Source organism: Tachysurus fulvidraco, chromosome 10 (assembly GCF_022655615.1).
Source record: "Tachysurus fulvidraco isolate hzauxx_2018 chromosome 10, HZAU_PFXX_2.0, whole genome shotgun sequence".
NCBI lineage: Eukaryota > Metazoa > Chordata > Actinopteri > Siluriformes > Bagridae > Tachysurus > Tachysurus fulvidraco.
Genome location: NC_062527.1, coordinates 9,770,090 through 9,791,214, shown reverse-complemented (window position 1 = coordinate 9,791,214; position 21,125 = coordinate 9,770,090). Strand labels below are relative to the sequence as shown.

The 21,125-nt window shown below is 36.5% G+C and overlaps 1 protein-coding gene and 1 long non-coding RNA gene across 4 annotated transcripts; one reads left to right on the top strand and one right to left on the bottom strand.

The window, feature by feature from the left end:
• Positions 1-705: 705 nt before the first annotated feature.
• LOC113660114 (transient receptor potential cation channel subfamily M member 1-like) lies at positions 706-20,867 on the bottom strand. 2 transcript variants are annotated; one of them, XM_047819323.1, is made up of 27 exons: positions 20,358-20,867; positions 15,146-15,222; positions 14,377-14,560; positions 14,015-14,228; positions 13,810-13,934; positions 13,542-13,713; positions 12,775-12,949; positions 12,564-12,687; positions 9,696-9,768; positions 9,488-9,588; positions 9,240-9,404; positions 9,005-9,139; positions 8,781-8,831; positions 8,168-8,308; positions 8,057-8,086; positions 7,672-7,961; positions 6,959-7,187; positions 6,666-6,803; positions 5,862-5,993; positions 5,582-5,710; positions 4,678-4,929; positions 4,226-4,418; positions 3,349-3,369; positions 3,109-3,253; positions 2,771-2,973; positions 2,326-2,458; positions 706-2,150 (listed from the first exon to the last, which is right to left on the bottom strand). In XM_047819323.1, exons 1-27 carry the CDS (start codon positions 20,433-20,435, stop codon positions 983-985), a joined length of 4,878 nt encoding a protein of 1,625 aa, XP_047675279.1. In that variant the 5' UTR covers positions 20,436-20,867; the 3' UTR covers positions 706-982. The 2 variants fall into 2 exon arrangements, with proteins under 2 accessions (XP_047675279.1, XP_047675278.1); XM_047819322.1 differs by lacking the exons at positions 706-2,150; positions 2,326-2,458; positions 2,771-2,973; ... (16 more) ...; positions 12,564-12,687; positions 20,358-20,867 and adding an exon at positions 16,346-16,546 and having other exon boundaries at positions 12,771-12,949.
• On the top strand, positions 1,860-6,871 carry LOC113660116. Of its 2 annotated transcripts, none has more exons than XR_003444745.2 (5): positions 1,860-1,971; positions 2,129-2,228; positions 2,333-5,335; positions 5,600-5,701; positions 6,728-6,871. It is a non-coding gene; the product is annotated as an uncharacterized LOC113660116 (long non-coding RNA). The 2 variants fall into 2 exon arrangements; XR_007144068.1 differs by lacking the exon at positions 6,728-6,871 and adding an exon at positions 5,937-6,625.
• Positions 20,868-21,125: the final 258 nt, after the last annotated feature.

The following is a 21,125-nucleotide window of genomic DNA, read 5'->3' as shown; positions in this document are numbered from 1 at the left end:
GTCTGTCAGTTCAGAAAAAAACAGCCTTATCATCTGGTAGGAAACATATTGTTTAAAACAAGTGTAACCTCTAAATTGTAGCGTGATTTTTATTAATTGTGAAACTTTTTGTACCAAATATAACTAAAGCACAATTGCATAGTATTATGGTTCATGTGTGCTGTTTGTTCTCTGATCTAAAGTGAAACTAGAACTACGTTTCTGTACTACACTTACTGGACACTAGAGACTGCTGTCATGCTTTTTGAGATGTACAAACTTCCCTTTCGCACCACACAAGGTTCAAGAAAAATCGGTGTTAAAAGTCTGAGCTTAATGTTATGAATGTTGGCACAAATATACATGAATCATGTAGTTCTATAACTTCAAATTTAAAGGGACAATAAGAACAGATTTCCATTATAATAACAATGAATATTATGCATGTCTTAACAAATCTGTGGTTGTCAAACAACATATTAAAATAAAATGTCAACTGTAAGGCAAGAGTATTAATTATTACTTGCAATATTTAAATCCTAATTTGCTATAGCGTTATGTAGTTATACATACAATACACAGAACTGTACACTTAAAGCTATTAATCACATCATCACAGGATTATCTACTCAAATATAAATTAGGATTATCTACATAACACCAAATTTCTCGTACTTGGGAAATGGATATTATACTGCAATTGTATTATTCTTAAAGCTATTGATGTTTAAATATCTTGATGCCCTGTGACAAACTCATCCCGGGTGTATTCCTACTTTGCAGCCGGTTTCCCAGGATAACTATGAACAGGGTACTTGATATATTCTGAATATATATTGGCACGCTCTGCCCTGGGCTGACTGTGTGATACCATTTGTTGATGACCTCAACTTATGACCATGATATCCTTTGTTTTGACCTACAAAAGCTTTAAATTGTTTACACATTGAGTCTACTCTTAACTAGTAGTTTTATCTCCTGACCTCAGATCTATCTTTTCATTTCACTCCTCCTTTCCTGACCCTTTCCCAATTTTTTCTGCAGACATCTTAATGGAACTTCCATGCGAAAGGCTCCTCTCACTGCTAGAGACTCGGGGCTTGTCAGCACTTTCCTTTAAAGCTTTGCGACATTTTGTGTTCCAGCTTTTGGATCTTCCAGGTGGAAATGTTCTGTCTTCAGGGACCAGAAGATGAAAAGAGTCAGGAATAGCTTCATGCATGTTCAGCCTTCCATCATCAACTGAGTTTCTCCACATTTCTTCCATCTTTGTTGGTTCTCTGTCTCTTTTTTCTGTATTACCTTCCACATTTAGACTTTCCTCTGAGTCACTATTTTTTCTGTTCTCCTGTTTAATATCAGTTCTTCCTATATGACCACCTTCTTCTTGAGTTCTCATCTTAGTGCTAAGAATGTTTAGCTGACTCTCAAATTTAGGGGCTTCATTTGTCTCTGTGGGTTTGATAATGTGGATGTCTGGTGGTGCCTGGAGATTAGGTTGCACTTTATACTCAGAGCCAGCACTCCACCGTCGTGTAGTTGAGGATCTGACAATTCCTTTTTGAAGAGAATGAGGCTCTCTGGATCTCTGTATTAAACCTTCTCTGGCAGTTGGATTAAACAAGCTGGTGCTCCTAGATCTTTGAACTAAAGATGGTGAAGCTTCATGTGCTATTTTGGCTTCTTCATTCTTATCTATAGAGTCAGTTGTCTTCTCACGAGGGGGGATCCAAGTGTTTCCACGTGAGTTAGGACAGATCCTTACTGCTGGAATATCCACCTCAAAATTCAGCCCATAATCATTTGCATTAATAGTTGTGGTTTTAGATGTCTTCTTCACATTTGCCAGTGTCAGTTGGTTTGACTTGGCCCTGTCCTTCTCCTCAGTACTTGGACAGTCCTCCATATTGTAGCAGTGAAGACTGTATCCATCGTTGCTGTTAACGCTGCCCGTGCGGAGAAGAGACGAGAAGCCACTAACAGAGGATGCCCGTGAGTTTGTTCTTTTCAGTTCACTGTGGTCAATTCCTGCCAGTCTCTCTAAGGCTGTCATAATGCGAGAATAGATGTCCTCCAACTGAGCCAACCTTAGATCCACTGTCTGCAAAGAGGCTTTGATATTGTTCTCTTTTTCATTGACTTCCTCCAGGTGCATGGACATGTTTTCTACCCTGTCATGAAATCAAGTTATTTAAAAAGTACATTTCAGTGACAGGTCTCTTGTTATATCCGAAAAAGGCCCTCAAATGGTTGGTGATAAAACTTTCAAGATTAAGTCCAGTTTACAACACATACCAATTTTAGACCATCAGTTAACCTGGATGATTGAAATATGTATTTGATTACCTTTCAGATGTCACCCTTATCCTTTCATCATTTGAAGACTGCTGCTCATCTTCTTTCTCTCTGAAGTATTCTTCCACACACTCTTCCTCAAAATCATACAGGCATCTCAGCTCCTCAGTATTCAGTATAAGCTCTTACAGGAAAAGAGAGATGCTGTGATTAGTCAATAAGACAGTTACCTGAAAACCTAATTCTGTGTTATATAGTTTATCCTTAAACAACAAAAAGTTTAAACAACTGTCTTTTATAATTGTATAACAAGTTCACTGAAGTATTATTCTTCAGCAGTTCTATAAGCCTTTTAATTTAGCAACTGAATATAATAGTGCAACAGTCTTATTAAGCGAGAAAGGCTGATCATTGCCTTTATTGCATCCCAACTGATTGACTCTGAAAGCAGAAAAGTCTTAGAAATAATAGATATGATTCATTTATAAGAACTCACTCAATCCTTTGTCCTTTTCATCCAGCTCCCCCTCTTTTTTCTTGCCACAGCGGCAGCAAATTAGTCTGATGAGGATGTAAATGTGACTGAAGATGATAAGAGGAGGTGGAAGCACTGGCCGGTCATGGAAAGTCATAATCAGCTGATACCGCTGGAACTTCCAAACCTGGTTTGAAATGGACTTCACCTCAAAGAAAGTGTTACTGTTAGGGAGAAATTAAGGTGGATCGTTTAGAATTCTGTTCATTTTGGACAAGCAGAGTAGTTCAAATTTGCTTTAGTCATATTAATTCATATTAAGAAATATAGGTATTTTTTCTATTGATTTCTACACTTACTTAAAAACAGCAATAAGCAAGTTGACCAGAAGGATGTTAGCTACTAGCAGATAGCAGGCCATGATGGCTGGAGTGAGCCAGGCACCAGGAATGCAGGGGGGGAGTTTCTTTCCATCCTCATCATACTTATTATCTCCACAGGGGGCTGAGGAGAGACCTCAAATCTCAGTCCAGAATAGATGTGCTAACATGATTTCCATTTTGAAACAATATTAAAAATGGAGTGTAATATATACATACGGTTTATTTCCATGGCATAAACTGCAGTCCATTCCAGAGTAGAAAATTCGTAGAGGTGATGGGGGCAGGGGGAAAGCAAGCAAATATTTACATCAAAATCAAGGAAAAAACCTCACGATAGAAACATGGGATATATAGTGCTTCTGAATCTTCATTGTTGCATGTGGGGTTCTCACACCTGCAGCTTAGTCTGAAACAAAGCACGGTTCACATTAAAAATTGATGTAGTAAAAGCAGTCATGCGGACAGAAGGCGAATCATTTTACTGAACCAGAGACTGCCTTCAGCTCACAATTGGGTCCACACTTATTTAGGAAGTAAAGTAACTTGTGCGTGTGTTTTAGGCGATGACGACATCATTAGGTGTCACAACACATGTATACTGAGTGGTAGGGGAAAACTGTATGACACAACAGTATAGGATACCTCTACTGTACTCTCTCTCTCTCTCTCTCTCTCTCTCTCTCTCTCTCTCTCTCTCAGTCTGGTACTGTTCTTTCTGATCTATCTATCTATCTATCTATCTATCTATCTATCTATCTATCTATCTATCTATCTATCTATCTATCTATCTATCTATCTATCTATCTGCAGTACATGTGTAAGATGCTAGAAATCTTTCCTTATTCTCAACAGAATTAAATAAACCGAAGAAAATCCTACATGAGAGTAAGAAATGATGTATGAGAAGAGATAGATGGTGTAAACTTTAGTAATAGGTGCCTGATATAAAGGTGTTTGGTAAAAGATATATAGTTTGGATCCATATTTCATCTAAAATTTAAAGAGGACAAAATGATATAAATTTAAAAGGACTATTCAATGTGCAAATGCGACTCTATGAAACCTTGGAACCTTGGAAAGCACTGAATCTTACTATCAATTCTGGTCTTACGGTCTATTGAGTCCGCAAACACCTCTCCATAGATCATCCAGTAGGGCATGTAGAAAATGTTTCGGGCTAGTCGCCAGGTTGGTTCTTCATCTGGGTGGAGGATGGCCTGCCGTGCTACCCCAAAGCTCATAAGGACCACCAACATGATCACCACAAAGTACAACATGTCTATCATCTGAAAAAAATCAACAACAATAATGTTACATTAGAGTTTTATTATTATTATTATTATTATTATTATTATTATTATTATTATTATTATTATTATTATTATTATTATTATGTTGTAGTTGTTGTTGTTGTTGTTAGTGTCTTAAATGGTGTAAAGAATTGAACATTGATGATGATAAATCTAAAAAACTATCTACAAGTCTATAAAGTCAGAAATACATGAAAGTTTGCTTTCTTTATTTGTGTGATTTACTGTTACTTACCATCTTGCCGATCATCATGACATAGGGTCCGAGGTATTTGTTTACCCCAAAAATATCCAACACACGGATGTACCAGAAGATGATATCAACACAGTATATAACCCTTCCATAGCCCATGTAAGGTTCAGGTTGTAGTCGGAGGAGGAGACCCAGCAGGAAGGTAGAGATGGCCACCAGATCTGTGATGTTCCAGTACTCTTCCAACCACACGTTAATCTTCTGCTTGAGCTTACCAGGCTCTGACATAAGAATCTACCATAAACAAGAGCATTGATGTTGTATATTCCCTCAATTTACATTCTTTTTAAATTGTCTTTCAGAACATTTTAACAGGAGACAAAATTATCTCCAGTTATTTAAGTGCTTAATAACATTAGCGCATGTGCTGAAATTCAGCTCTAATCTGAATCTGATACACATAATACTCTGTTGTTGTCCATGTCACCTACAGTAAATACATAAGGAAAGTGCATGATCAATAAGACACCCTATTAGTAGCAGCACATTCCTTCTTGTTCTTTCCTCCTTAATAAAAAGTATCTACATGATTTTATGTGTTTTTTGTCATGTTATATTTAGCGATTTACAGTACACCTTTAAAAAAGAACTCCTCTAGGACTCTTATAGTAAAGGATTCTCAAGCTGATAAATGTCAAAGGTAATACATGGAAAAATAACATAAATGTGGAAATTAACATGTGAAATTAATGTCTTATTAATCATATGAGAAAATTACACCCAAGAATGATTTAATAATATGAAGAAATGTGAAAAACAAATGCACTACATGTGAAAAGTCAATTACGTGGAAAACTTTATGAATACATAAAGTGAGGTTTCTAAAAATGTGTAAGATTCATATGAAATTCCTGAGACCTTTCTGTAAAGAGAATTTAAACCTCACCTGTCTCACTTTCTCTAGGCCGAGTGTCAGTATGTAGGAAATGACCAACCACTCTTGGATTGATGGCCAGCGTTCCATTTTCACCAGGACAATATAATTGTACAGCATAAGATACACAAGGTAGGAGATCTGTCCCAAAAATATCAGACGATATTTTATATTAGAGATACAGAAGTAAAGTAAAGTTTTACAGAAGTTTTTTCATCAAAAAGAAGACATCAGTAACATTATATTAATATATGATATAATATTAATATTAATTCAGTGGTTAAATGCTTACTGTAGTAAACCAAAACTTGGTGAATGGAGCATTGTAGAACTCATAGATCTTTCTTCCAATGGGCACATGTCTCAGCTTTTTACTGCCACCTTCTTCGTCACCCTTCTTTGAATGTGAATCTGTGGTGGCATCCTGGAAGAACATGGTCATGTTATTGGGGAGATGAGAAATGCAGATAATGCAGAAATATCATGATGTGTGTTAACATTTTTCACTAAGTATTTGGTAATTCCCTGTTTCAAAGTAAACAATAAAATAGTATTCATTGTTCAATAGTAAAAAGCATGCTCATATGATGCATTTACAGCAGTCATTCATTGTATATCATTCATTATGTATTGTTCATCCTTTGTATATTCCAGGTCCGGCTTACTTTAAATCAAATTAGGCTACTAGGTTGTTATATTTTAGAAAACAGAAATAAATTCAGTACACAATATGATAGCCTTGTACAAACAGAAATAAAAACTGTCCAAGCTGGTCAAAAAAAAAAACAGTCTTTTGCCATCTTAATAATGAACTCAGGTACTGATAGCTGAGATTGAGGAACTGTCGGAGCCAGAAATCACAGATCATGCTGACAGTACTGGCATGTTTTTTAGTTTTCCAGTGTTTCTTGGAACCTAGTGTAATGTCTTAAAAAATTGTAATAAAAAAAACTTTTTTTAGTCACATCCACATCAAGTATGAATACAGATTTGAATATATGGAGCACTAAACAGATATAAATCATGCCATTGAGTTCCACCCCTACCACACACATAGACAACTTACTAATTAGGATGTTTTAGAGAGAACAGTTACCTTAGTAACCTTGCTGGATTTGTTGTCATTATCCTTGTCATTGGAACCTGTGCTGTCATCAGAGCCTTGGTAGATTTCATCACCCACACGGAAACCCAGGAGCAGGATTGAAGGAGGAAAGATGATGCCTGCAATCACCTGAAGAGATGCAGTTTTTTTGTGAATCAGAAACTGCCTAGTACCTAAATTATTCTATAATGACACATAATTTTTCACATCCCAGGGATAGGGAATCCAATGTACCCATAAAATGGAATATGATTCCAAAGATATATCATTATATAAATAATCACCTTAAGCCCAGGGTTTTTGCCAACCCGCAGGCAGCCCATCCACATGTCAGTCAGCAACATTTGGCTGCATGTGTGGGCAATAAAGTCTCTGTGCTTGGCTGCCACAGCTAGTTTCAGACAGGTGGAGTTACTCCAGTTCTTAAGCTCATACGTCAGCAGCTTCATAGCCACCTGCTCATCGTGTTTGTATGCCTGGTCCAAAAGCTCATAGGCCAAAGTTCCAAACTCCCTGAAAGTGAAATATGCTGCTAAATATGATGTTCAATGGACAGTGTGATTGTATGATGAAAATGTTCAAAAGCAAGCACAACAAAAATAAATCTTCAGTTTTATTGTTCTACAACATTTATATGTAAAAGACAATTTTTTTTCTTTTTTCAGTCATCCATTCATGTTCAGTAACCAATCAAAAATTGATCAGCAATCAAATAACATTTGGTTCAAGGTGAGGATAAACTGTCGATGGGATGCCAATCCAAAGCACAGCACCATGCATTCATAGATTCACCTCTAGGGGCAATTTAGAGCTGCCAATGACTATTGGCATTTTTTGGAGGTGGAAGCCAGAGCCAAGTTCCCTGGAATTGTGAGATGGCAACACTACCCACTGTGCCTTTTGTTCATGTTCTCTATTTAAATAATAAGATGAAAGACTTGGGGAAATCAGTGTGTTAGCTTTCTCTGCGTCTTTTTATCACATGCATTAAACTCACTTGGAGTTGTTATCTAGATCCTGAAATATGTCATCCACCAGCTCACTGACAGAGGATTCATGGGCCATGGCTTTATAAAGCTTACAGGCCACCAAGGCCTTAGCCATGGCCTCCTCTCCCCTCTGCCACAGAAACAGAGCCATCTTCTGCCTCCTCGTCAGCACAGCCCAGACTATCAACTCGTGAAATGGGTACTGGAAACGGCTGACCTCAGGGTCATCCATGTCAATGTCCACCTCCTCCTCTTTTTTCTTCTTTTTTTTCTTTCCTTTCAGATTTGGTTCATCCTCCTAGGAGTGCCAATGATAAATCAATGGTAATAAACTGCTGCATGTTCAGTACAGAAGAGCATAATGAACAGCAAAAAGCAAAATGTCAATCATACCTCCATCCCAAGAAGTTTTAAAGCCTTTGGCTGTAAATAAAAGAAGTAAGACCCTTGTTAGACTCTTATGTGTTCGGACTGTACATACAAACACCTGCTGTTCCCACTCACCCTTTTAAGACCATAAAGGTTGTTGTAGAGAGAGCGGAAAGTTTTTCTTGTGTATTTACAGCGATAGGCCCCTCCCATAAGGTACTCCATCACCAGGCCAATGTCAATTAATGTAATCTGGTAGTCTGGTGGTAGGTTGCCCTAAAATATTAAAGAGGACTTGTTTAAATAAAATGACATACTTGATGGTTAGAGACAAAAAAACACAAACAGGAAGCTAAGAAATGTGTGATGGAGAAAAGTATGATGTTTTTGATATACAATTACATAGTTAAGGGTAAAAATGTCCCATGATTGCTTTGGAACTCAAAACTAAAGAAGCTACTTGAATATCAAAATAAATTTTATGTAAGTGCATTATTACTGAATTCAGTTTTCCCTAAGCCATTGCATTGGTCAATTTGTATTAAAGCAGATGAATCACATGAATGAGTCAAGATTTAGAATTTAAATGAGAAATTCTTTCCATTATATAGAAATGGAAAGGAGTGCCAATAATTTTGACTCTTTCCAGTATGTACAAATTATCAAAATAGTATAGATGCATTCTCTTTATCCTGTCTTTAAATCAACAAAATCTTATTCTCTGTCTGACCCAAAATTAAGGGCTTACTTTTTTAACATCTCGAACTACAGCATTCAGTGTGTTAACAGGTCCAAGTTTCTAAAGAGATAAAATTGTCAAAATACAACAACTAATAAGATGCAGGCAAATATATGTAAACAAAACAGAGAAAAAAATAAGCCCATGTGGCCTCAGGGCAGGTGAATATTTTTTCTGAGGATTAAAAATTTCAATTTCATAGATTCTTGTGCAGCTTTTTCAGTGGTGCTTACTGTGTTATATAACTCCTCTAGCCGTGGGATGGTGAGGAAATGGTGAATGTTGACCCCATTTTCAATCAACAGCTTAACAAAATCTACTCGGTCAAGCACCAGTGCATCCATCATTGCCTGCTCCAATGAGTTTACCTTAGGAGGGCAAACATGCGAGTGTCTTGCTTTAATAAAAGAACATAATGGTATGGTACAGTACAATATGGTACGGTATAATATGGTCCATCATTTTTACCCAGTTGAGTAATTCTAGCTTTCTAGGATCCAGTTCCTCTGAAAGATCTGCACTGGCCTTTCCCCCTTTGCTCCTCTTGCCTCTGCCCTTAGCTGTGCCCTGTGATGCTGCAGGAGAGCTCTTGCCTTTCAGGCTAGTCGTGGCACTAGCTACAGCACTTGCAGGCTGCAAAACCAAAAAAGTTTCTGATTTGGAGCACAATAAATGTATTTATTTTTCAGCATAGTAATTTTAAAAATGTGTCTAACTGGCAGGTTGTGTCCGTAAACAAAGATTTGGTTGCGTGCTATATCGACTCGATTCCAGGCAAGAGCCAAGCTCAGTTGATCTGAAGCTGAAGCATTTGTGCCTAAGAGGGCAGAGAACACACACAGATGCGATTTATGATTTATGAGGTGATTTATGATTGACCTATGCTGTTTAATTTATTAGATCTGGAGAGTATCTGGAGAGTACCTTTCAGTAAAGCTGTAAGAATGGCCATCTCAATGTCCTGTTGTCCTTCTGAACCCATTCGAAAGACTGTTATCTGTAGTAGGAGTATTGATTAAAAAAGTAAAAGATCATGTTTAGACATTTTACATGAAGGAAAATGTGACTAAAATGAGCTGAGTTAATGAATGAATGATTAAATAAAACAAATCTCTTTCTCTTACATTCAGCTTAGCCCAATATACTGTAGCTATTTCATGAAACTAAGCAAAAAGCCTTCCTCTCAGGGTCTCATACATATGATGCCTGACTAATGCTCTGTACTTAACAGCAAAATAGAGCTTTCCTTGTTTTAGGAGGCTTGTATCAAATACCATTGCCTCGGAGAGCTAGTCACATGTGCAGAAATGTTAAGTGTGATTAAGCTGGTATGAATATGTGGCACAATGCCAAAGAGTCCAGCATTGTAGTGTGCACTATTAACCCTTATCTTAATAATGTTGCGGGTCATTTATTTTTGTTATATTTTATTCCAAAACAATTATAAGATATATTGAGGAACACAGAGAGTACCCAGAAAGTCTTACATATGTCAGAATTAGTTAAAGAAGATATTTGTGAAAATATTCACACCTTATGCCATCACGTTTACATTCAAATATGAGTGTAAATAAGCAATTGATGTAAAGGCAATGAGACCTAAATCATGTTGGAAAATTTAACTGAGTATGCTTTTTATGTAATTTATTATGTTTTTTAATATTTTAAAATGCGACTTTGCACCAAACCCTCAGACTTAAAGGCAAAGCCTGTTCACTGTAATCAAACCTTAGTGCTATTATACTGGTATTCTGTATTCAGGATTATAGACAAACAATAACACTGTGTTCTTTTGTTTATTTTATTCCAAGCTTCTTTAAAAAAAAAGTATTGCAAATAATATTACCTGTTTCTGATACTTGATGCCAATTAAAAGGTCTAAACATGAAATGCATGAACAGGCATAAATGAACATACTGTGTATTATTGTTTTTAGGCACTTAATATAATGTCACCCAGTAGAATCTACCTTTTATGAAACTGAACTTTTAGAGTAAGTGGAGGTGGAAGGATTTTTGGGGTATGAAGCCTGACTACCATGTTTCTAGGAAGCAAAGGAATGAACATTGGGGAAGCAGGGGGTGCTGCACTCATCATTGTTATCATCTGTCCTCATAGATATCAGAAAATACTTTTCAGATCACTTACCCTCTGCCAAATCTACTACAGGAGTGTAAATGCTGTCTGATGTCTACACTAAAGATGAGTGGGATGATTAGTAAATTTTACTAGCTATCTAGTTTTTTTTCCCCTCTTTGGTTGCTCCCTGATCAGGGTCACTACAGCAGGTCATGCGGTCCACATATTAAATTTTGGCACAGGTTTTATGTCGGATGCCCTTCCTGATGCAACCCTTCAATTTTATACGGGGTTGGGATCAGAACTGAGAGTTACCCCTTCAGTGGCTGGCTGGGATTCGGACCAGGGCCGGGGCAATCAGAGTGCGGGATCTTGCCGCTGGATCACCAGGAGGCCTTTACTAGTTATCCCGTAATGTAAATAATGCTGTAATAATACATCAGGGAGGTACCAGTTCTTATAAGGAACTCATGCAGATGAAACTTGACTCTGGAACTGAGAGCATGCGGTACAGAAGCTCATGTTCATCTGCAAATGCCTCAGCAAATAATTGACTGGTATATCTTAATCACTGGCCTTCTTTGGATGGACTAACAGGCTGGTAATGATCCAGTAGTCGAAGCATCTGGAGCTCTGTGAAGTCCTCATAATCAGCTTCTGTGAGCTGACATGGGACTGAATAGTAATGAACAGCCAGTGGCAGTGAAAGCATGACAGAATTCACTATGCCATGGAAGGCACATTTACATTTTATTTAACTTTAAAGAGCAGAAGTGTGTAGAAATAGAGCCTCAAACATATCTTTACAACATAAAAATTCATATAGGAATTATATGAAAGGTCTATGCAACCCTTCCATGGACACTATTAAATATATGTAAATGAATATAAAAAATACATTAGCATGATGGTTAAAAAAGGGAATTAGATGAACCTGCTAGTTCTTGCTCAGTGAGCTGCCTGAGGGTCTGAGATACATATGAGCTATACGTAGACATAATGCAACACAGTTTGGGGAAAAAGACTTAGGGAAGAAGACTTTATTCACAAATGATCACATGGTGATGGTGTTTTTCTTTTTACACACATGGAAAGTACACAAATGAAGATGCAGGACAGTGAAAATCAGGGCTGTGTTTATTTATGAAAAGTTGCATGAAATACAAATAAATATCATCAAATAAATCAAATTAAAATAATCAAATAAAACAAATTAACAGTTCATGAATCACAACAATATGCTGCCATTTGATTACAAAGAGTTTTTATTATATGTAGAAATAACTAATAACTAATAATAACTAACAAGAAATAACTAATATTTGGAAGAAAGACCTCTCTTGCTAGTTGATCTCCTATAAATTCCCATCTCCACTACTTAAAAAGTTTCCCACAATTCCAGCCATATGTCTCCCTACTTTTTACACTTCTGCAATCATTGTTTGTCATTTAGTTGAGAGTGTGGTCTGTACTTGTAAATCAACCAGTGTTGTGTTTTAAAATTTACAATTATACATCATTAAAGAACTAAACTAGTTTTCAATCACTGTTGGGTGGCTAAACATATACTTGTATAATATATTTTCTTCTTCAATGTATTTACCTATTGGAAATAAATAGCTACATATGCATTTTATACAGTTTTAACTATAAAATATCCCATTTTGGACTGTTTCCTGATGATTGCTTTAGTTGCATCATACATGTACTTACCAGCTCTCTTCTTTTCATGCACTCCATGATTATAAGGAAGATCTGCTTTGACTGACTCTTGGTGTAGTTAAATGTCTTCTGAATGCTGACCAGTAGTTGATCTCGGGCATCATCACTTATTGTCCTAGAAATAACAAATGCATGTTTAAGTCTACTAGCTAATCATTTACAGCTATCAGCTCTTACTGCTTGATTAAAAGCTATCTCTTACCCTTCATTCTCTGAGTGTTTGTGAGCAAATGAGAGGATATCTGAGGCTCTCCCACTGCCATCACACACTACTACAGGCACAGGAGGTTCCTCACACAAACTTTCCAACACCACAGTGATCATGTTTGGGCCTCCTTCTACGATCAGGCATACTAGTGGCACACCCTGACCTAAACCTCAGGCACAGCAAAAAAAAAAAATTCATTTTAAGATTAAGATTTTTAGGTTGCTGGGATAAGACAAAAGTACAATATTCATTCATTTTTAATGTAAAAACTTCTTCAAGCTTAAAATAATAGCTTAAAAAGTCCCCGTTCTTAGAGGAAGTCCATTTTTCACTTACCAGAGCTTACTAACCATCAGACAAAAGAGACAGAGGTCTAGTTATTGTATCGTATATACTACTTTTTGTATTGTATTGTATTGTATTATTATATATAATACCTATAGTGCATTATACTGTGCTTTGACCTGGTTAGCATGTGATGTGAGTGATGACAGCTGAGCATCCCTTTGCTTTCCCTGCCTTATTCCAAACCCCAGGCATAGGATGACAAAGGGAAACCCACAGGTCACAGACAAAGGCCTTTTCAGTGCATACAACATTATTTGAGATCCAATATCTGCCATCAACCTCTATCACTACTGACACAATTTTTAAGTACAAAATGTAGCCATAACAGACATTTCAGATGAGAACCTTAATTGGACATTAGAAGAAAATGGTACAGCATTACAGCACTGAAAGAACAGTTTGTACATGCTTACGGGTGTTTATTTTCTGCAGAGAGATGTGCTTCTCCAGCTGTCTACGCAGTTTGACCTCTGCCCCATACTTCCCACATGTGCCGTTGTCACAAAGGATGAAATGGGAGTGGCTACTGTTGAGAACGGCCAGCTTGCTCAGAGGGTTGGACATTGTTTGGTAAGGTCTGGTGACCTGAAATTAAACCCAAACTCATTAGCAAAAAAACGAATAGAACTCAGCATCCAGTGAGAGTAAGAATACAAATCTATACATTGTGGTCAGACTCACATCTCTTCCAATGAGATCCTCCTTGCTCTCTAGGATTCCCCATGGTGCAATCCCAATGGCACAGACCTTTCCTCTGGATTTAGAACAATGGTCTTTCAATGCATCTCCAACATGCCGGATCACGCCTGAATGTTAATTTAGAAAATTATGTAACGTATCATTGTTTAGATCAAAGCGTGTAGTCCTGACTGGTAAATATGCCCACCTGTGTTAATTCCTGCAGTGAAGATCCATGCCCCTGTTGTCACCGCAGCTTTAATCAGACCTTTGCCAAAGACCTGCTTGAGTCTGGGCTGCAGGTCAAAATTCTGGAGGCCTCCATGAACTGATATGAGGAGTGTGGGCAGCTCTAGATGCCAGTCCTTCACCATTAGGTGCAACAAGCTGTTCGGTTTGGTATCATAAGATACTCTGATGTACTGAAAGAAAGATTTTTGATATTTCAATGGAGAATTTTCATCAATCTTCACATTTTAAATTCAGGCATAGAGTTAGTCTTTGTTCATCAGACAATCAGCTGATGTTACATGTAAACATATTTCATGAAGTGTGATTAAATATATATACCATGGCCTTGTTCATAAATCCTCCTCCTTGAAACTCGATGGTGCCATAAGCATCAGTGGAGGAAACTTGTGTGTGTTTGAGTACAGTCCACTTCTCCTGAGGGGGGTTCACCTGCACTAACTGGTCCTCCCTTTTTTCAGTTTGGATGGTGCCATGTTGGGTCACCAAATGACCACAGGCACACCTTTGTAGAAAAGTAAATAGTTTTACATTCTGTGCATGTAAAGTTTAAAAACCTTTTAGAAGCACTTTGGGGGATTTCTCCCCTCTTCAATTGTTGATTGTTATCATTGCTACATAAAAATAGTTTGATTTTATGCAACAAATAAAAAGTCTGGTCATCAATGTAGGCCATCTGGATGTAAACAGCACTCTTTAATAAATGTTCACTATAGCCATTTGCTCTGGCAGCCCTATACCTTTCTGGCCATGGGTGGTTAGTAGAGCAGTCTATAGCCCCTTTTACGCCGTCACGCACAGCTGCTTAGCAGTCAGTTGTCCTATATTCCTTAAAGTATTATCAGAATTTCAGAAGCCTCTTTTACTCCCATAAAATCAACCAAAAATGGTCTAACAAGTGAAATCCTTGTTGAATTAGTGTGCATTGTGACTCATTAATATTCTTTTTTTAATTAGAAGAATTTGAACTAGACTTACAGAATACTCTGTATTTTCTGTTTGCATCTATGATATTATTTATCATTTTAACATTGTTGAAATTTCCAAGGTCTTTTCCCGACTATTGCGTTATTTAGGCTAATTGGTTTACCGAGTTGGATCCTTCGATGGAATGATGTGAATGCATTCTCTTTTCTGAAATGTCCTCTCAATCCAAGCTTTCAGACCCTGCAAAAGAAGAGTGAAGATTTGCTAAATGAACATAATAATTTTATGTATTTTTTTAGGCTGAAGGTTTTGACTAGTTATATTTATTAAATTTACTTATTTTAGTAATACTAAATGAAATGTAAGTACTATAGTGCATGATGAAAAAATATTAATACATATTATGCTTAATATGCTAATCTCTGGTAAGAGATTAAATGTATGTAAAAAAAATCTTACTATAAATCTGTGTACAAAAAAAGTCATTAGGTTGTATTGGTTAAGAGAGATAAAGCAATAAAATTCTAAATGTGGGAAAGAAAGGCAGAAGGGGCTACTAACTACATTCAGGCCATATTTGTTTTTTGTCCTGAAATTATTAGTGCATAGCAAATTAGACCTCAGATTTGTTCTGCACATTGTTACTGCTCTCTTTTCCATTTCTAAATAAATGGAAGAAAACCCAATAAAACAAAAAGTAGCTTTTTAAAAAATGTCAGACCCAGCAAAGCCATTTTTTCATCGTGTCCCAGTAAATCGATGAAAATAACTTCCCTTTTACCCAGGCCTTTCTTGTCTGTTCAATCCTAATTAGGATGAAAGCTTTTGAAGCAAATCTTTCCTGGATGTTTAAATGAAGAGAAATGGACAAGTGAATAAGAAAAGAGCTAGTTATATACCCATGTGACCACAACTTACCCCCTGCTATTCTTTTGTACGAAGTCATCATCAGTAGACCAGGAAAGCAGTCTAGACTAAACGTATTAGTGTTTTTGAAGATTTAAAATTTCATGTATAATTTACCAGCACTTATTTTACTTTTGAGAATGGTTTTCTAGCATTTTAACATTATTTCCCAAGAAATTAATTTACCACAAAATATATATAATGCATTTGATTAACTGATACCAGCTTGTCATTAATCAGATCAATTATGATAAACTGAATTACACCACAGATTCTCTTCATAAGTTCAAGCTGCCAGTGTACCATTTTAGCATGCTTTCTTACATCACCAGAAGCACCTGCAAAAAGTACACAGTCTACAGACAAACAAGAACTTTTAAGAGTCCATAACCTAGTCCATATTCAGCATTACTAAAGAATGGTTTCCTCGGTTTCAGCAGCTGAAAACATATCCTACCTGTGCAGCCTATTATGTTAAAGGGAGAAAGGGGGAGAAATCAAGGCTCTCAGCTTTCTGCATCAGTGTCCTCTTTCCTGCTCCTCTGGTCAGGGCAGCTCTCTCCTTGTCAGTGTGTCAGCACCCACTGAATCCTACTGGACATGAAACTTCGCCACTTTATGAGGGGCTGTTCATATGATGAGCATGTGAGCAGGCCCTTTGTTCACAGAAAGTCTCATGATTCCAGTTCAAGGTAATCCTTTTGGGAGTCCCATGACCCCTCTCCCTTTGCCTAGAGGGTATTTTCATCCCTTGCTAGAACAAGGAGAGCAGCAAATCTGCTTTGATAGCCTCAACCCCTCCTCCTTGCCTTAATCTTTCAATTCCTGAGACTTCTTTTTCTGGATTTTTGTCTTAACCAAGCAGATCAAAGCCAAGGTTTGTGATGGAGTAAATGCTAAAAGAGATTTGATGTTTTACTAAAAGAAAGTGGGAAAGAAAAAGACACAACTATAGATACTATGGTGAGAGGAGCTTTCTGACTTGTCACCATCCCCAACTACTTTCACTTCAACACCAATCTGCATAATTGAGAGAATTGGGCCAGACATCCTAATACAAGAAAAATCCTCTTGTTAAGAAATGACTGGACTCCAGCTGGAGATAAGGTCACGTGTTGCTAATGGCATTTAAGCGGTTTTCTCTCAAGCATGTTATGACGGAGTTAAACAGAGTCTTTACCAGACATATATTAGAGTGTATTTCTAGCTTTCTTTCATTAATCTCTGAATAACAACATATTGTATATACAAACACTATACTGAGTATGAAAAATATCTGAATAAATGTCATAATTATAATAAATCATATTCTATGGCCTATGGAACACCTATGGGATTTTTTTGGAGTGACAAGTGAGACATGTCAGTGTGTAGCCTTTAAACACGGATTAGAAAAATGTTTATCCTTCTAGGAAGGTTCCAAAGGCTTGTATAATTCTATGTGCATTGAAGATATTCTGGTGATGAAGCAATGAATATAAAAAAGATGAAATATATATATTATTTGGTTTAAATGGTTTGGAACAAAAAATCAGATGAAGGAGTTTTAAAGTTAATGATAAAGAGCAAAATTTTATAAATGTCTTAATCACTTATGCTACATGTCCAACCCATTCCCTTCATTTCATTTGTTGTCAAATATTGTGCGCTGACTTATTCAGAATTGTTCATTCTTTCATTGGTTTCCAAAAGGGGATTTGTATTGCTTTTGTATTTTGCTTGGGTGAGGTGTTTTATAACCAGACATTAAAAATGCAGCCATTCATTGGGATCTTTTTTATGGACGTGAGTTAATACTTCAATGTCTGATGACAGTCAGGGGACACTAGCAAACACAAGCAGCATGTAGACAGCACTATGTTAGTGCTGTGGTCAAAAAGCTGTCAATTATGTCTGAGGAAAAACAAAGGCCACTAGTTTGTGTTGGTGTTCATCTATAGTGACGCACTTACTTCAGCTTACTTACACTCATTATAAGCATCAATTAAAACCCAAATCCTTTCAGAACTCATGGCCTCGTTAGTTTTCTGAGAAAATACACAAAACCTCGGAATACATTCTAATGGGGGGGTCGGATTTTGTTGGCCAAACATATTAATAAGGCCTATAACAAACCTGGCAACAATCAACAGCATTCATTTATTTCATAAGCCATGAGTAGAAGCTGATGCTCAAAACAAAAGATCATTTATACCTGATTAAGAATGGCTCTACCATTACTGAAAACTGATTATAAATGCCCCTAAAGATTTTTTTCAAAAGGTTAGAAAAAAAATAAAGAAACGGATTAAGATGTAATTTTAAGCATTCCCCAGCTTTCAGCTTTGCTATTCAAATACAAATCTTATTTCTTTAAGTTAGGCTAACTCTTATGGTGTGATGACTGTCTGTTTTATCTGTTTCTATAAGGCAAAGATCATAATATCTTAATGCTACATTGCTTATATCTTTAAAGTTTGATTCAGGTAGAATAGATTGGTGATAAGAGGATAATGGACAGGTGATGTTAATTATAGTTTAAATCATAGCTTAGTTATATAGTTATAACAATAATATATATGATTTAATATATAATCCATTTTTTTCTTAAAAAATAAAAGAGAAATACTACATATGTGTGTGCACACTTTATTTGACCATGACCAGTTCTTTATTTGAACTGACAAGCTTGTACTCACACGAAATATGAACATACAATTGCGAGAGATTCACTACTGATTGTTTATATTTAAATATTAAAATATTAAAATTCATACTTATTATATAGATTATAAACAGTATAAGTATATAAACAGCATAAGCTGGGTGTTCATTTCAGTGACTACAGCTTTCTCAGATTTCTCAGCCATCCTGGATGCCTAAAGTCATACAGCTGCCACTGAGTGTGTGGTGCACAAGGCAAGTTTAAATTAATTTGCTTTAACTCACTAAAATGTGTCTCTCTATGTGTCTCTAAAAAGACTCATTGTATCTGAGTCTTAAAATCCAGTTAACCATCATCACATGCAACTGTTTAACCTTGGAGTCATAAGATGCATTTTCATGCCAGCTATGTGTTTATTTTTGTCTTTGTATTGTACAATTTAGACATGATCTTGTGTTTTCTAAAAACCGATACTGTACAATGTATAAGAATCAGAATTAAATTCACTTGGAGATTAAAGTTAATCTGTATGTCTTTTTAACACACAACACTCTGTCTTTGCTCGTATAAATGTCTACATTCTTTAAATATTTTTACACGTCTATGAATATTCCCAAACAATTCACCTAAGGAAAATAAAATATGTAAAAATCATAGTTTTACAACACTAAAAACTACATGATAAGTATTTTATAACACCATATATAGCAGTTTGGAAAGTGTTATATTTTGTGGCCATACATGAGAAAGTAAAAAGCTTAATCTGGCCCAGCTGTGTGTGCACATACTCAGCCATTACAGAAGATTAGTGATGGGGATGGATCAGACAGCCTCTTTGTGCTGGTATTGAGAATGGTTTGGAGGTTTCCGATAGGGTTAAGAAGGTCAAGTTAAAGGTTTGAAAGTTCAAACAAGTACAAAAGTCCAACTTTTTTAGCAAACCCATTCCTCCTTTTGCTGTTGAGCAGCAATGCAGTGGTGGATCACATGCTCTAACTAACATTACAGCTCTCACAATAGCACAGAACAGCTGCTTTCACAATTTTAGCCTCAACCATTAGTTCTCAGTCATACAGAGGACTGGAATTACCCTTATTTCAAATCTCTGTAATGGAAATAAAGCCATGTTTCAATTTCAGCTCCGGAATTGCAGTGGTTTCAGACACAAGAAAAACACAAGACAAAATATAGTTTTAAATCCAGAAAATACTTAAGGCTCAGAATCTGGTCTTTGACATAGATTTCAATTTTTCATAATTCTTTATTTTCTCAGTATATTGGTTTGAATATATAAATACTGTATACGATTTATAAAAAGTACTTTATAATAATACAAAACATCATTCATATGTAAATGGACTACATTGTTAAAACAAGTCAGACTGAAAGACATTTTATTAATCTTGGTAACAATAGTCTAACAAATATAATTAAAGCCACTTGAATGGTTGGTTTAGAAGAAAAAGTGAATTCTATCATTGACATTGAAGAGGGAAAGAAAAAAGTAATGGACTGCAATGTATTAAAAAAACTGTTGGCTTGTTGAGGGTTATGCAAATTGCATTCTTGTTTGTATATCTGACAATAATTCGTTCAGTAGGTGGAAAAAATTAAGCACTTCAGATTTCCCAAAATAAGCCAGTTTCCATTAAACATTTAAAATAATTCCATTGCTCACCCCCCATTTTCTGATTTAAACTGTGTACATACTTAACTGAACTTTCTGGATCTGGCCAGTCCCTATCACTGGCATCCGTTAAATACTGACTCACCACCAAATCAACTTCAGATGAACATGTTTATGACTCTAGCAGCAAAGTCTTACCTTCTGGGAGCCAGAATTGGTGCGACTGATAGAGGCCCTTTTAAAAGAACCACTTGTTTTTCTTACTCCTCTTTCCATGAGTCCTTCATACACTCACACCTGTCCTGAGCATGCCGAAGAGCCAATATCCTTTCAGAACCGCACAGTACCTGTATCAAAGCTGAAGCATCTATCAATCACAGCATTTCTTTCAGCCTGATGCTTCTAACTGACAAGATGGCAACAAGGGATAAAAACCGTTTGCTGACAAGCTCAACACATAGAGCCCATTTCCTCCTCCTGGCACACTATAATCAGGCTTAATGCACCAAGCTCTTTGAAGCATCTGACTTTAATGGATGGAGATTTCATAAATGGTTATAGAACATAAACCTATTTTAGGATGCCATTGCCCTGAAAAATGGCTTGGTTTGAGAAGCAGTGACAGATGGGTTATAGAAAAATAAAAGAGAGAGTGAGACAGATGTCATTTGTTAGAGTGTGTTCCTGATTTTACACCTGATTATTTTGCATAAGCCTCCATGGGCATACACAGACACACACACACACACACACACACACACACACACACACACACACACACACACACACACACACACACACACACACACACACACAGTAACACTGATAACTGATCTGGGAAAATGAATTGGTTTTCAATTTAAATTTGGCCCACACATTAGGTGAATCTACATTGCTAATATCCATGAGTAATTATTTGTTTGCATGCATGAATCTTTTTTTGAGGAAGGTTAAAACAGGGATGTC